The 14,683-nt window shown below is 63.4% G+C and overlaps 2 protein-coding genes across 9 annotated transcripts; both read right to left on the bottom strand.

Annotated features, from left to right (window-relative positions):
• Nucleotides 1-1,388: 1,388 nt before the first annotated feature.
• Nucleotides 1,389-10,809, bottom strand: CPT1B (carnitine palmitoyltransferase 1B). 3 transcript variants are annotated; one of them, XM_056797513.1, is made up of 19 exons: nt 10,609-10,809; nt 9,140-9,299; nt 8,783-8,922; nt 8,346-8,523; nt 8,090-8,191; nt 7,817-7,954; nt 7,656-7,733; nt 5,438-5,545; nt 5,282-5,366; nt 4,761-4,956; nt 4,230-4,415; nt 3,999-4,104; nt 3,803-3,919; nt 3,432-3,596; nt 3,192-3,326; nt 2,950-3,102; nt 2,736-2,849; nt 2,141-2,233; nt 1,389-2,004 (listed from the first exon to the last, which is right to left on the bottom strand). In XM_056797513.1, the coding sequence occupies exons 2-19, from the start codon at nt 9,278-9,280 to the stop codon at nt 1,915-1,917; spliced, it is 2,325 nt and encodes a 774-aa protein (XP_056653491.1). In that variant the 5' UTR covers nt 9,281-9,299; nt 10,609-10,809; the 3' UTR covers nt 1,389-1,914. The 3 variants fall into 3 exon arrangements, with proteins under 3 accessions (XP_056653491.1, XP_007502831.1, XP_007502832.1); XM_007502769.3 differs by lacking the exon at nt 10,609-10,809 and adding an exon at nt 10,123-10,303; XM_007502770.2 differs by lacking the exon at nt 10,609-10,809 and having other exon boundaries at nt 8,783-8,890; nt 9,140-9,278.
• Nucleotides 10,810-10,990: 181 nt separating this feature from the next.
• Nucleotides 10,991-14,391, bottom strand: CHKB (choline kinase beta). Of its 6 annotated transcripts, none has more exons than XM_056797516.1 (11): nt 13,959-14,391; nt 13,743-13,851; nt 13,427-13,540; nt 13,075-13,208; nt 12,864-12,959; nt 12,484-12,542; nt 12,308-12,398; nt 12,115-12,223; nt 11,642-11,745; nt 11,473-11,554; nt 10,991-11,356 (listed from the first exon to the last, which is right to left on the bottom strand). In XM_056797516.1, the coding sequence occupies exons 1-11, from the start codon at nt 14,123-14,125 to the stop codon at nt 11,294-11,296; spliced, it is 1,128 nt and encodes a 375-aa protein (XP_056653494.1). In that variant the 5' UTR covers nt 14,126-14,391; the 3' UTR covers nt 10,991-11,293. The 6 variants fall into 6 exon arrangements, with proteins under 6 accessions (XP_056653494.1, XP_056653492.1, XP_056653496.1 ...); XM_056797514.1 differs by having other exon boundaries at nt 12,657-12,959; nt 13,959-14,381; XM_056797518.1 differs by having other exon boundaries at nt 12,657-12,959; nt 13,743-13,854; nt 13,959-14,243.
• Between the last annotated feature and the right edge of the window lie 292 nt (nt 14,392-14,683).

Raw genomic sequence — 14,683 nt, 5'->3', positions numbered from 1 at the left:
CTCATCCGCACAATGAGCCAGAGAGGGACAGGGCAAGCCACTTCGGTATCTCTGCAAGAAAACCCCAGCGAGCGGGCCAGGACGGAAAACACCCAACGAGAAGAAGATGCGGAGAGAGCAGTCCCTGCATCTTGGAAGGGGAGGAGCTGTGCGAGAGACAGAGACGTGGCTACAAATCAGAGAGCGGGGGCAACTCTCCCTCTCCCTAAGCCAGCCCTGGAAACACCCGGGGTACTTTCTCAGCCTTCCGCCCTGCTCCCTGCCGGGCCCTTTGCTCCTGACCCCAGGGGCACTCCCTTCCCCGTTGGAGCCGGCCCTCACTCCAGCTCCCCTTCTGCCTCCCAGCCCTCCCAGAATCCTCTCTGTCCAAGAAAGTCGCCTGGGATGGCAGATCTGTGACTGGTGGGCCCTCTCTTCCTCACTGTCCTTCGCGATGCGGCTCCACCCCCAAATTATAAACCCTTCCCTTCTGCCTGTGCCTTGCCCAGGGTCACCCGGCCAGGGAGCGTCTGAGGGCAGATTTAAACCCAGGACCCCGGCTCTCAATCCACCGAGCCACCCAGCTGCCCTCCATTTCCTGCCTAATAATAGCTTTTGTTTGTGTGATGTTTCTGGAGGCCTCGCAGATATCTCATCAGATCCTCACCCTGGGACTGAGGCTCACCAGCCAAGTGCCATCTTTCTGACTCCAGAACTGCTCTCTCCATTCTGTTGTCTTTGGCACCAACGGGGCTCATGAACAAACATCTCGGGCCCTGGGCCGGGCCTGGAAGGTGGGCCTCCCCAAGCTCCTTGGAGCTTTCCCACTTCCCAGGCATCTCCCTGCATTTCACCTTGGATTTCCACGAAGCACTTTCCTCTTTCCTTCCTTCTCTCCCTCCCCAGTCTTAAATGGTTCAAATGGCTTCTCTAGGGTGTTGGGGGAGGGCAAGAACCCACAGGCTCAGAAATACCAAGATGCCAAGCAGGGTAATCTGCCCAGGCCTCGTCCCAGCCTGGGGGCCCCTGAGCTCCCCTCATCCTTCACACTTCCCTGGCTCAGGATTCCTGCCGGCTCCTCATCGCACACAGATTTTGCTCCTTGCAGCCAGTCCGGACCTCCCTCCATTAATGCTAGACTTCTGGCCCTCTACCCCTACCCAAGCAGCTCCAAAGGGAAAATGAGGGATGAGGGGAAAGCCTCAGCCTCAGCACAGGGAGGGAGTCCGCCTCTGAAGCTCCCAACAGATATTCTTTTATTCAGGGCCCCCACAGGACAGCTGAGGCCCCAACCTTTTCTGTGTCTAAGAGCAGAGTCACAGAGGTCCTCTGGGCCTGGGGAGGGATGTCCTTGGGGCAGTCCCAATAGGCAGGGCATGAACACAAGGAGGCAGACAGACAGCGGAGGGTTCTGAAACATGAGTTTTTATTGAAAGTGTAACCAGGGGCACGAGTCCCACCAGAGCAGGAAGCCCAGCAGCCCTGGCACACAACTCAATCCTGGGGACCAATCCAGGGATGGGCCACAAGCCCCCTCAGTCTCCATCTCAGCCCCATCTGCCCCACCCCGCTCTGTCACTAGCTGGCTGGATGGGATGGGGCCTGGACCCCCAAGGTGCTCAGCTCACATACACTACAGAAACCAAAGTCTGTTACCTAATGGTTAGGACAGAATTCCACAAAGAGCCTTATTTTTATTAACATCTACTGAAAAAAATACAAATTCTGTTCCCACCCCCACCACCCCCGCCTCCTGTGCCTCTATTTGTCAGGGGACAGTGTCTGGCCAGGTGGACGGAGGGGTCTTGCTCTCCAAGGCGTGCTCATGGGCTCCGGCTGCCCACCTATCCCTGGGAGCCGGCCGCGGGCCCCTCCTCCTCTCCTGCCGCTGGAGACAGGGGCAAAGGGAAGGGCAGCTGGCCGCCTTCTCCAATCTCAGCTTTCTGTCTTGGGGACAGAAATCTCAAAGAGAGCAGCAATGTCCTGGAGGGCTTGGCGGATATGATTTCCAAAGCGTTGGGCATTCTGTAGGGGCAGAGCTCCCTGTCACCGACGGGCAGGCCTGCCCAGAGCCAACCCGCCGCCCTGGGACTCCTACTTAGGACTCCCGGGCTCCCCCCCACCCCGAGCTGCCAGATGCCAAGCTTGGCCCTAAACTCACTGTTTCTGAACTTGAGAATTTGCTGGAGACGTGGAAGAAGATGGTGTTCTCACCAGCGATCATGTAAGAAACCCCGTACCCATCATCAGCTACCTGGATGGCATTGAGAGGAAGGAGGGCGTGTAGGAGGTGAGAAACTGGCCTGGCCCCAGCTCCTGAGGCCTCTGCCGAGAGGTTCAGCCCCGCCTTGCCATGCCAGGCCCCTCCAGGCCCTCCCCGGGGCCTGGCTCCCAGAGACCCCCCGGGCACAAAGCAGCCATTCTGTCTGTTCCCTGGAAGCCTGCCCTCCCATTTGTGGAAGGGAACCAGTCCCTGTGGCCCCCCTCCCTGCTCAGACATTCTGAGAGGCCCCTTCTGAAGGCAGTGAGTGCTCCTGGACTTTGTGTCTAAGGCTAAAGACTGATGAATGTTTCAAGCCAGGAAAGAGGAGAGAATGGCACCTTGGCAGAACAGCCTAGGCCGCCATTTTGGAGTCAAAAGGGGCCTGCATCCTGCTGGAGGTGTCTGCCTGCAGATGATGCTGTCCCTGAACATAACTGGGGTTCGCCTAGAACACAGATACACGCCCTCCCCCCATTCCTGGTGGGTCACTCACTGGGCCAAAGCCCCCTCCGGCTGCAATGTGGTTGGGGTACTTCTCTGGGTCAAACATGTGGATTTGGAACTGGGCGATCTGGCTGGTGGAGAGTCGCCAGGGCTCCGAGAGTACCTAGGGCAGAGGGAAGAGAAGGGAAGAAGAAGGCAGGTGGGCCCGGGGCCTTGAAGCTCCCAGAATCCCCTGCCAAGGTCCCTTCCCAGCGGTCACTCACCTGGGCCAGAAAAGGGGAGTGGAGGCCCAGGTACTTGGAGACTACGTAGAGACAAAAGAGGTGCCGGTCAATGCCGGCCCCTGTCATGGCCAGGCGGTACAAGAGTTGATGCTTTTCAGCGGCTTTGCGGAAGAGATCCTGGAGGTCTGGCTTCTGCAGGGGAGGTGGGCAGAGGAGTGAGGGGCCAGTCAGGCCTCCAGGGCAGACGTGGCTCCCAGCTCCTTGCCCCAGCAGGTACTCACCATGTACCCAGAGTCCATCATGGCTTGAACGAAGGCCGTGGCCTCAGTGGTACACGATCGCACGGTTTCCGTCCTGCCATCCCGAAACATTCGTGTCATCGAGGCCTCGTAGGTCAGGCAGAACTTGCCCTTGTCCTGGAGCGAGCGCAAGTGTCGGGGGCCCTTCTCCAGGCATCGGGGAGCCCCACCCACCCGACCACCCGCCCCAGTGCAGCAGCCCTAGGCAGGAGGGGCTCTTACCCGGAAGTGGGCCAGCTGCAGGGCAATCTGCACGAAGGCATCAGGGCTGGTGCGGCACTTCTTAATGAGGCCTTTGCCAAAGGTGGCAAAGTGAAAGCAGTACAGCTCCACGTCATCCGCCAGGGTCTTGGCCACCTGGTACGAGCTCTCGATGAGCTCTTGGCACTGCCGAGGGAGTAGAGAGAGGCAAGAGCTGAGCCCCCCGGCCTCCCGTGGCCGTCTCAATGGCCTCTGCTTTCTCGGTGGGGATAAAAGGAGACAAGGAGGCTCGCCCTCGGCCTCCATTCTGGCCAGACTGATAGCAATGATGCTGGGCAGACAGAGGGTGGAGGGAAGATCTAGACCCCCCACGCCCCATGGTCCCTGCCTACCTCTTCGGGGATATCCCAAAGTAGCCTCTGAGGTGGGGCCAGGGAATGGTTAGGCTTCCCCTGGCAATGCCCGGCGTCCGTGTAGTCCAGGTGGAAGGCATCTGTGGCTAATACAAACTGTAGAAGGGATAGTCTGAGGAACTGACCAGAGCACCCTCTTCCCCCGCATCGCAGCCTTTGTGCCGGGCCTCCTTACCTCCCAGAGGTGCCCAACAATGGGAGCATCTGCCCATGAATGCTCCGTGTTGAGGCCCAGCTTGGCGTTCTTGAAAGAGATGAGGTTGAAGGACTTGTCAAACCACCTGGGGGGCAGAAAGCGGGGGGAGACGGGGTTGGCCGAGTGGCCGAGCTGGCCAGGCCAGGGGAAGAGAGGGGGCTGCTGGGAGGGCAGGGGCGGCAGGGGTGACATCTGCAGAAGGGGAAGCACCTGTTGTAACAGTTGCCATGTAGCAGAGACTTCCCGTAGAGGCTGAGGCTGGCCTCATTCTCAGGGTCAAGGCCGTGGCTCTCCTCATCCAAGGTCACGAAGAAGGCTGCCTTCTCGATGGCCTCCAGGGAGGCCTTATTCTTTCCTGTGTTGAAGTAGGTCTGGCGTGCTTCAGCCCACTGCACCCTGGGAGACCATGGAGGCATCAGGGGGGACGTGGGGGCAGCCTAGTCTCAGCTGGGGCATTGGGGAGCATCATGGGCCATCGAGTCCAACCCCTCCTTTAGAGGACTCGGAGGTGACTCGTCTGGGACCCTCCCCCTCGTGGGGCTGCGTGGAGGGGAGGGGAATGGGAGGGCTCCGTCCAGCGGGCTCCTCCCAGGGACAGCTGGGAGGCCCCTCCCCTTCCGATGAGCTCTGGGGGGACTCTTTGCTTCCTGGCCCCCTGGGGAAATTCTGATGCGGGGGGGCAGCGAGGGAGAGCAATCTGTACCCCACCACAGGACCCAGAGCGGGCCAGAGCTGCAGTACCTGCCCCCGGCTGTGAAGGCCGCCAGCTTCTCCTCGCCAGGCTGCGGAGGAGACGGGTCGTCCAGGATCCTCTGGAATTGCATCTCCAGGTCCCGAGGCTTGAGCAGCTGGGAGCCCTGGTAGAGCCAGAGCTTGTAGAAGCGACCCTTGTGGTAGACAGCCACGTGCCTGCTGTCCAGGAGGTGCTGCAGTACATCTGGGGGCAGGGGAGGCCCGAGGCAGCTGACGCTGCGCGCCGGCCTTCCCCTTCCTGCCTGCCCTCTCCGCGGCCTCTGCCAACGCCATGCCCCGCGTCTCCACTGGTCCTCCAGCATCCTCCCTTGGGCCACGTGGTCTTTCCCTGCCCCCCCCCTCAACCTTTCAGTGGGAGGGCCCGTCTTCCTCTGTTGGGACGGAGCTTCTTGCCCAGCCCAGTCCCCCCCCGCAGACCTGTCCGTGGCCAGCGAGGGGAGGCAGGAGCAGGCCAGGCTGGGAGGAGGGCCTGGCCTTTGAGCAGCAGCAGCCACGCCACCCCTGGGTACCTGTATCCTTGCCGGGGAGTCGAGTCGTGTTGAACATCCTTTCCATCTGATAGGAGCACATGGGCACAATGCCGAGAGCCATCACCTGCGGGCCGGAGAGGACCGTCAGCCAGTCCTCGGGGGCCCTCTGGAGCGGGCCCCTGCGGCCACACTTACCGGCTTGATCTCCTCCCGGTCCAGCTTTCGCCGGTACATGATCATGGCATGAACCACGCTGCCCAGTCTGGCGGCCTGAATGTTGGTGTGCTGGGTAAACACGAAATCCTGGGGAGGAAGGAGCGCGAGCCGTAGGGCCAGAGCCACTGCTGCCCGGCCCTAGGCCTGCCCGCCTTCCCTGCGGCTAGACCCCCTCCAGTTCGGTGGGGCGGCGAGGAGCAGCCCTGCAGGCTCCCGGGCTGGAAGCCTTGGATTTCAGCCTGCTCGGGCCGGCCACTTGCGCCCTCCCGTCCCCTCCCCTTGACTGCTCTGGAAATCCAGGGCCTTGGCTAGGGCCTCTCCCAGGGGTCCTCCAGCTCCAAATCCATTCCGAATAAACACTGAAAGCTCCGGGAGGACGCTCAGTCTTCAGGCTGCTCGCTGTCGACTAAGGGGGCCGGAGACAAGCCGGCGGGGCTGCGGAGGGGGGTCCGTGTGGGGGACAGAAGGAAAGCTGCAGCTGGGCAGCCCTCGAGGCTTCCTGAACTTGATTCTCGCCCCTCCCTGCAGACACTGGGCCCCGGCCCTGGCGGGCCCTCCCCTCCCCCTCAGTTCCACGTGCCGTGGACTCCACGAGCCTCTCTACCGTCTAAGCTGACCCGCAGGCGCCAAGCGCTTACGAACCAAACGCGTGCGCGAGGACACAAGAACAAAGAGCAGAAGGGCCTCCTGTGCAGGGGAGGCTCTGCCAGCTGGGGGACCCAGAAGAGATCTTATCTTTGAGGGCCCTTGAGAGGGCCCCCCGAGGCCGAGGGGAGGAGGGCAGAGGTGGGAGCCCCAGCTGTCCCGAGGCTGGAAGAGAGGAAGGGCCACCGACTGAGGCGCGCCACCCACAGGACTCGAGCCCAGCGCAGGGCCAAGGCTGAGCCACTGGGCGGCTATGGGGGGAAGGAGAGGGAAGAGTGCAGGACAAGATGGAATTCCCACCATGGGGTGACTTTGATGGGAAGATGAACGTTTGGGACCCCTCGAGTCCGAGATGATGCCCAGCAGAGACAGCCGAGACTTGGCAGCCACTGGCAGAGGCGTGATAACGGGGGAGACGGTGGAGAGGCAGCAGATTAGGGGCTGGGACCGCACTGGGGGACCCCACTGCGTGGGAGGCGCAGTCCGAAGCATGAAAAGAGACCGAGTCAGATGGGCCCAGGGAGAGAAGCCGAGAGGGGAGGGGAAGGTCTCGAGGGCATCGGAGAAGCCCGGCGGGACAGAGGCTGGCGAGAGCCGAGGCAGCGTCCCCATCTCCCCTCTTAGTCCTTCCGGGCAGGGGCTCCAGCCTCCCTGCTGTCAGCAGAGGGAAGGTGGGCAGGAGGCCGCTCTCTTTAGAGGTTCCAAGAGGAATCAGGCCGAGGCTTGGCTCCCGGGAGCAGCCCATTGGTGGTGGAGGACATGGCAGGCCACAGAAGACTGGCCTGGCGTCCCAGGGGCAAGGTTTTCCGAGCCTCAGTGAAGCACGCCAGGCTCCCCGGATCAGGCAAGCCCCAGGCTCGCTCCTCCACTCTGGGCCTGGGGGCCTTCGCTTTCCTTCCGAGTGGGTGTGAGGACAGCGAAGCAAGTGGCCTCCGCCCGCCCTCGCACAAAGCCCAGGCGTGAATGAAGCTCCTGGAAAATGGCCTTCCCCAAACCTGGGCTGACTCCATTCAAATACAGAGTCCCAGAGCAGCGGCCTTGGGGCTCGGGGGAAACTGAGGCAGCTAGGATGGAGCATCAAGCCTTCACCCACAGGGCTGTGGCCTCCACCCCACTACAGGAGAAGGAGGCACGCAGAGGGGGTTTGTCAGATGAGACGGGGCCTCGAATGCCAGGAGCAAGTAGCAGGGCTGGGATGGGGAGGATGGATTGGTAAGGCCGAGAGGGAGGCCAGCGGATTTGACGAAGGGCCGGCTCCATTCCCTCGGAGCCCCCTCTAAATGCTGAACTCAGCCCCGAGCAGGCCCGCTGGTCTCGAGGCTCTCCCTAGTACCCCCCAGTCCTCTTCAGGGACTCTCCTGCCTTTACCCTACTTGATCTTTTAAAGATCTTTTCTTTTCCCAGTTAGGATCGCTGCATGCTCTCCAGACAGGCCTTCCCGGTTACGTGCCCCGTGTGCTCCCCAAGGCTTGTTCCCGTCCCTGACTGTGACTTCTGGGGCCCTGGCTGCCCTCCCCTCTGGTCCCCGAGCCCCCAAGGGCCCGGCTCTTACCATGACATAGTAGTTGCTATTCACCACGAGGGGGCTCCTGCCTCGAAGGTAGATGTACTCTTCCCACCAGTCACTCACCTGGAAGGGGAGGGGGGTCAGAGGCCTGCCAGCCGGGGGAGGCTCCTGGTGACTTGGGGCGGGGACAAGGCGAGGGCACTCACATAGTTGGTTGCCCACCAGGACTTGAGCACCAGGTATTTCTGGAGCCGGGGCGCAGTCTTCTCTTGGAAGTCTTTAGCCAGCATCTCCATGCGGTAATACTGCTCGTCATCTAACAAGGGCCTCACAGATTCTAGGTACTGCACCCCCGCCCCCAAGTCATCATCAGCTTTGGGTCCCATCCCCACGCCAGGCCTCGCCTCCTCTGAGGCTGGAGGGCGCTGGCCCACCCCCTAGCCGCGCCACCCTCCACCCCGGCCTGGAGGGCCCCTCACCCGATGGACGGTGGCTGCCACTTTGGGCACCGGTAACTTGGGCAGAGATGTCTGGAAGCTGTAGAGCATGGGCCTGCGGTTGGACAGGAGCCGGACGCAGATCTGGAGGTCAGGAGAGCATTATGGGCATTGGGGAGACCCCGACTCCCGGCCAAGAGTCAGGAGCGCCGAGGGCCGAGGCCCGAGATCTCTGGGTGACGCCCGAGACTCCCCAGCTGTTCTTGGCCCCCTCCTCCTCCTGGCAGCCCCTGCTCACAGCCCAGATCTTGGTGGTCCGGCTGGTCTGGCCGTGCAACTCAAACATCCAGCCATGGTAGGAGAGCAGCAATTTCAGGGTCTGGCGAAAGAGGAAGATTCCGGTCACCCAGACTCCGGTGGAGAAGATGCCCACGCTGATGAGCGTTCGGGTCTGCAGGGTCAGGTAACGGCAGCATCTGTCCAGGGATCGGAAAGAGGAGCTGGGACACAGTGCTGACTCCGGAGCCTTCCCGGGGGCCCCTGTCTGCTCCCCAATCCGCAAGGGCTGGCGGGACCACAGGACCCAGAGCCCAGCCTTCTGGACCACAGTGTCAGGACGGAAATGTAGGGCCCTCTGCAAGGAGGAGGAAGGGGACGCCAGAGCGGCTCCAGTGCCCCCCCAGGCTCCCCTGCCCCCCCAGGCCAGCCTCCGGGCCCCTGGCTTGGCCTGCTCACCCCTCTGGGATATATTTCCGGATGCAGCAGATCATCCCCATGGAAAGGTCCACATTGCAGTAGGAGGAGCCCATGGTTGTCATGACAACGACCAGCCAACTGGTGGGGCTGCCAGGATACACGCCCCTGAGGATGCCGTTCTGTGGGGACGGGGGCGGGGGCAGAGCCCCCCAGGGCTCTTAGGGAAGAGTGCTGCCCCCAGGTGGCCGGTGTGGGGACCAGCAGAGGGGGGCGGAGGTGGGAGGGGACAAGTACAGAGCCGGTTCCCTCTTGCCTCCTTGTTTCCCAGGAACTGACGAGGAAGCTCGTGGCAGTCTGCCCCCCCCCCCCCCAGCCTGGCCCTGCCTGGGTCCCCACCTTGATTCGGATAAGGCGTTTCTTCCAAGAGTTGATGCCAGATAGGTAGACGTGCTTCAGGGCCTCTCGGCTGAGCTGGAAGTCTACCCCATCAGGGGTCACTGTGAACTGGAAGGCCACAGCCTGGTGGGCTTCTGCCATCTTGGGGGGCAGCCTCAGCCTTTGGGGGAGATGAAGGAGAGTGGTCCAAGCCCAACTCTAAGGGGGGCAGGGGCCGGCCGCCCTCCTTCCTGTGGCCCCCCAAAGCTCTTGGAGATCCTCATCTACCTCATCCTCCTTAAGCCAAAGGGCCCCCCCAAGATTGCCCCAGGGCCGCCTCCTCTTCCCTCTCTATGCCCTTGCCCTTGGCAATCTCCTCTGTGCCCAGTACAAAGGCACCTCTCCTGTGGTCCACCTCTATGGCCACTCTGACCGCCTACTCCAGCTCAGCTGGGGACAGCAGGGGGCCCGCCTCGGGCCCCCCCAACCCCTCCTGGTGTGAGGCTGAGGCAGTCCAGTCCTGTCCGAGCCGGTCACCAGCCTAGTTCAGCCACTTTCCTGGGGTTCTAAGCGCTTCCCCTGCCTCCAGGCCTCCCTAGACTGCAGGGCAGCCACACTGGCCTTTGCTCCACCCGCTTTCCAGCTGGGCCGGAGTGAGCTTTCTCAGGGCTCGGCCGTGCTCACAGCTCCTCCCGCGATGGCCTCCCTCGTTCCCCTGGGCTCCTGGCCTGCCCCTCGAGGGCCCGGGCCTTTGCGCCGGCGGGCACACACCCGATGAGCCGGTCTTTGGGAGCCTGGGATGGATCCCCGTCACCGGCCCGAGCCTTTCCAATACCGAGTTCCCAGCCCGCAAGCAGCCAGCTTCAGGACAAAGCCCCCTCCCCAATCCAGGCTGGAACCGAAGGGCCCGCCCAGAGCCTCGGATGCCCCTCCCCAATCCAGGCCGCGGGCCCGACCCCACCACAGACCCTCAGACCCTTCCCTGACCGAGGCCGTCTCCTCACCACGGAGCTCGATCGCGGCCCCCGGGCCGGCCGGCCCGGGCTCGCTGGGCTGGGCTGCGCTGGGCTCGGCTCGGAGGCTGTGGGGCCGCCCTCAGACGCCGGCCCGGCCCTGGCCCCGGCCCCGGCCGGCCGCCCTCCGCCCCATGGCCAGCCCCGAGCCGCCAACGGCCGCCGAGCCTCGAGCCCCCTGGAGCGCACCGTTCCACGCGCCCCACGCGAGAGGGTGGGACCACAACGGCCCCTCCCACTCATGAGGGCGGGACCACCTCCATGGACCCCCGGCCCGGCGGGGCGGGGCGCGCGGGACCCAGGGCCCAGGATGGAACACAAGCGCCCGGAGGACGCCCCACATGGAAAGCCTGGGGAGGGAGGCGGGGGGGGGGGGGGGGGGGGGGGGCTCGCCGCCGGAGGTGGCCATCGGGCCAGCTAACCCAGCGCCGGCCGCCGCCTCCTGCGCCGTAGCGCGGGGGGCTGCTCGGTACTCACGGCTCGGCTCAGGGGTCCGCTCCGGGAAGAGGCTTGGCACTTGTGGCCTGTGCCCCAGCGTCCTTCAGCTGCTGCCTCCGGCCCCGCCCCACCCCCACCCCGCCCCGGCAATTCGATACCCGCTCCCAAATTGGGGTCGGGAGAGCGCCGCGGCTGCCCCTCTCCCCCCGGAGCTGCACTGGCTGCTGCGCCTCTGGGGCTGTCCAGTGGACCCGGAGGGGGGGTGTCTCACGTGAGAACTGTCACCCAACCTAAAAATAGCCCAATGTGGGGGAAAGGTCGCTGGCCGGCCCCGCCCCCGGCAGCCGGGAAGGACCCAGGCCCTCGGGATTCCCAGCCCCCCCAAGGCGGCCGCTATTTGGAGTCATGGAATAAGGAGAGATGAGACCCAGCTGGGCAAAGCCAGCAGCAGGTAGCCTTTATTGGTGTGAAGGTGGAGGGTACAGAAGTGGCCACCCCAGCTGGGCAGGCTCCTCCGCCGGCTGGGAATCACAGTTCAGACTAGGGCTGGGGAGAGATCTGGGTGTGGCTAGCGCGGGGGCTGATCCTTTGGTGTTTGGTCCCTTCTCAGCGGCGGCCAGCCGAGTCCTCCGATGCCCTCCTGAGCCTCCATCTCCGCTTCGTCGCCGCCTGCCCCTTGGATTCCAGTGTCCCGGGGTGGGGAGAGCAGGGAGGAGGAGGCCTGTTAGAAGGGGGCCAGACTCTCCTTCAGCTTGAAGTAGCCTTGGAATCGAGATTGTGCATATTCCTGGGAAGGACAGCCAGAGAGGAGTGCATGGGGGCGGGGGCTCCAGAGCCCTCAGCCCCATCCCTGGCGCCCCCCGGAACAAGGGGATCCAACCCAAACTCCGGCTCGGGGCTTACCAAGTAGCCGAACTCAATGGTGGACAGAGCATCCTGGAGGATGGACCAGAGGCCCCAGAATATGTGCGACGCCAGGGCGAACCTGCGGGGAGGTACAGCAGACACCTAGCTGTGGCCAGCTGCTTCCGGCCTCCCCCCTGAGCCCAAGTGCTGGCTCCTCGGCCTTTACCTGTTTACTTCCACCAGCATCTCCTTTTCCAACTGGGCTTGCCCTTCTGGGGAGGGAGTCACATTCCTTTGGATTTCTGACAGGTAATTTCGGATGAAATGAAGCTACAACGGGGAGGCCCCATGGATCAGAGGACTTCCGGAGTGCCCCTGCCAATCTAGGCCCCTGGTCTACACTCCTTCAGTCCAGTCCAATCCAATCCATCCCAACAGGCATTTGGGAAGTGCCTCCCATGCACAAGGCACAGTGAGAGACCACCTTGGGGACAAGAAGGCCCGGGCTCGGATGCTCCCCAGGCTGCTCAGGCTGGGTGACCCTGGCCAAGTCACCTGAACCATGGATACAGCCAGCTCTCCAAAGACACAAAGGAAAGAATTCCTCCCCTGGGAGTTCCCCTCACCCGTGAAAGCACAGGCCCAGAAACACCCAAACCTGAAAAGGTGCAAGGCCCCATCCCATCCCGTCCCCCCCACCTGCTGTTCCTGGGAGGGGTAGTTTTCAGTCAGGGCCTGGAAGAAGGGCCATTCGTTGTGGTCATAGTTGTAAATCCACTCACAGAAGTGGTTCCCAATGTCAAAGCCCCTGGGGGGAAGAATGGCAGAGTGGGTGACTGCAGGAGAGGGGGGAGGACAGACAGAGGGGCTGGGGGCCGCCGCTTCCACCCACCTGTAATTGTAGCTGCTGTACTCAAAATCTATGAGCATCAGCTTATCCAAAGGCGCCGAGGTTTTGGGGTTACTGAGCAGCAGGATGTTTCCTGAGGGCAGGGGAACCAAGATGCGGGGTTGGCTGGGGGACAGATCCAGGGCCTCCCTCTGCCCTACTCCCCCCAGCTCCTGTACCTTCTTGGATGTCATTATGACAGAATACCACCGGGGAGGGGGTCGATTCCAGGAATTTCCTGCAATAGGGGTCACAGCAAACTTTGGTTTGGGGGGTGATGGGGCCCGGGGCCATCTTCAGGGAAGGGAAAGGGGAAGGGGTGCCAGAGGGCAGAGTGCCCACCCATGCTCACACTGAGGTTCCAGACGGCCACTTCTCCCTCCCAGGGCTTCTCCAGCTTTGGGGGAGGGGAGCGTAGATGGCAGGGAACAGGCCTTCCTTGGGGGGATGCCAAGGGAGGGGGTTGGTGTAGGGCCGCCCTGGGAAGCCTTTCCCAAGATGCTTCCCCTTCTCAGCAGGCAGCACATGGGGAGGGAGTGCCTCAGGGCCCAGTGCCCACCGTAGGTAGTCAATTTCTTTCTCCAGTTGGTACTTCTCTAACAGATTGACTTTGGGCACATCGGAAGGTGGCAACCGCTTGATCTTCCTTATGTACCTGGGCCCAAAGAAAGGGAGGGAGAAGGGGTTCAGGGCCCTCGTGCCCCCCTCCTTCCTGCGGGTTCCTCCTCCCCCCCAGTCGCTCTTCCCAGGCCCCTAAGTCCTCCTCTCACTGGTCCATGGTCCCGAACAGCCATGTAGGTTCCTTGGTGAAGGGCATCTCCATGTAGTGGAACCGGGCCATCTTGATGGCGATCACTGCGGACTTCTCGGGGTCTTGCAGCTCATGTGAACGAAGCGCCCTGCTCTGTACCCAGTGGCCTATCAGGGGGGTCGCCGGGCTGGCTGGAGGGGGGAGGGGGCCGGGGAAGGAAAAGGAAGGTGCCCCAAGAGCAGGGATCCCTGGCACCTGGTGGGTGCTTCAGAAATAAATGCACGTTCAAGGACGGAGTCCAGACTAAGGTGGGAGATTGGGGGGTCGTTGATGGGGGGGGGAACCCTGGGCTGGGGGAAGGGGCACCGTACCGGAATAAATTGCTCCAGCCTCCCTTCGGGGAAGACCCCATAAAGCCGGGGGCCCAGACAACGCTCGGCCAGGATGGCAAACATCACGCTCTCCAGGACTAGGGAGTCCACTCCCTGGGGGAGGGCGGCCATCGTGACCCGAGGCCCCCCACCGCCCCAGAGCAACCATGTGCCGGAGGGCGGGAGGACACCGGCAGCAGGCCCCGCCCTCCTCCAAGATGGACCCGCCCAGGCTCCGCCCACCCCTCCGCCATGGCCGCCCCACCGGCCAACTCCCTTCTCGCCCCAGGCCCCGCCCCCTCCGGGCCCCACCCACCTGCAGGATGGCCCCATAGACCCTCAGGAGCACTTCCCGGGGCTCGTCTCCGACGCTGGGTATATGCTCCGGGAGGCAGCACCGGAAGAGCAGGCTACTGAGTCCCCCGCTGCTGACACGGATGCGGAGGAAAGCTTGGGCTGGGTCTCCGGGCTCCTCCCGCCTCGGGGCCTTCCCCGGCCCCCCCCACTCCCACGGCCCCCCTCCCGGCCTCACCTCACCGGGCTCACTTCCAGCTCGTCGGCTTTCACTAGGCGCCAGGCCCCGGCCAAGAACTCCCGGCACCATTGCCAGGCGCGCTGCTCCGCCTCCCGGGTGATGGCTGAGTGGCGCCGGATCGGCTGTAGAGGACACTCCCAGTCAGATACCCTCCGCAGGGCCATGGCCGCCCGCTTGGCCCCGCTCGGCCCAGTCCAGTCGGGCTCGGGCTCCGCCTCCGCTCCCTTCGGCCCCGTCTGCTCATAGGTCACGTCACCAAGGCCCCGCCCCCTGCTCGCCCCGCTCCGCCGCTAAGCTCGTCTCGCCCCGCCTCGACCCGCCCTTCGGCTTCTCGCTGTGCGGCTCCGGGAGGCACTAGGAGCCCCGCCTTTCTCTGCCCCACTCGCCCTGCCCCAGTCCTCTTCTCCAGGAGAGCTGCTCAGCTCATCTCGCCCAGCTCCGCCTCTTGGCCGGGTGGATTAGGGCAAGCCCTCAGTCCTCCAGACGCATCCCAACCCCGGGGTTGGTCCACCGCTCTTGCTGCCAGCCCTCTGCCCGCGGCCCCACGATTCCTGTGCTGGCCTATTCCCATCGCCCGCTGCTTCTCTAGGGCAGAGAAGCTGCGGTTGCTGGGGGTCGGGCCAGCCCTGGCTTTGTCACTTACCCTCTGGCCTCCGGGACTTGGCTTCTTACTCTCTCAGTAAAACCGGCACGTAGCCTCAAGGAAAGTGCTTGGGGGGGGG

This window comes from Monodelphis domestica, chromosome 5 (assembly GCF_027887165.1).
Source record: "Monodelphis domestica isolate mMonDom1 chromosome 5, mMonDom1.pri, whole genome shotgun sequence".
Taxonomy (NCBI): domain Eukaryota; kingdom Metazoa; phylum Chordata; class Mammalia; order Didelphimorphia; family Didelphidae; genus Monodelphis; species Monodelphis domestica.
Note: the sequence above shows the minus strand (reverse complement) of the source record. Positions and strands in the feature narration are given on the sequence as shown.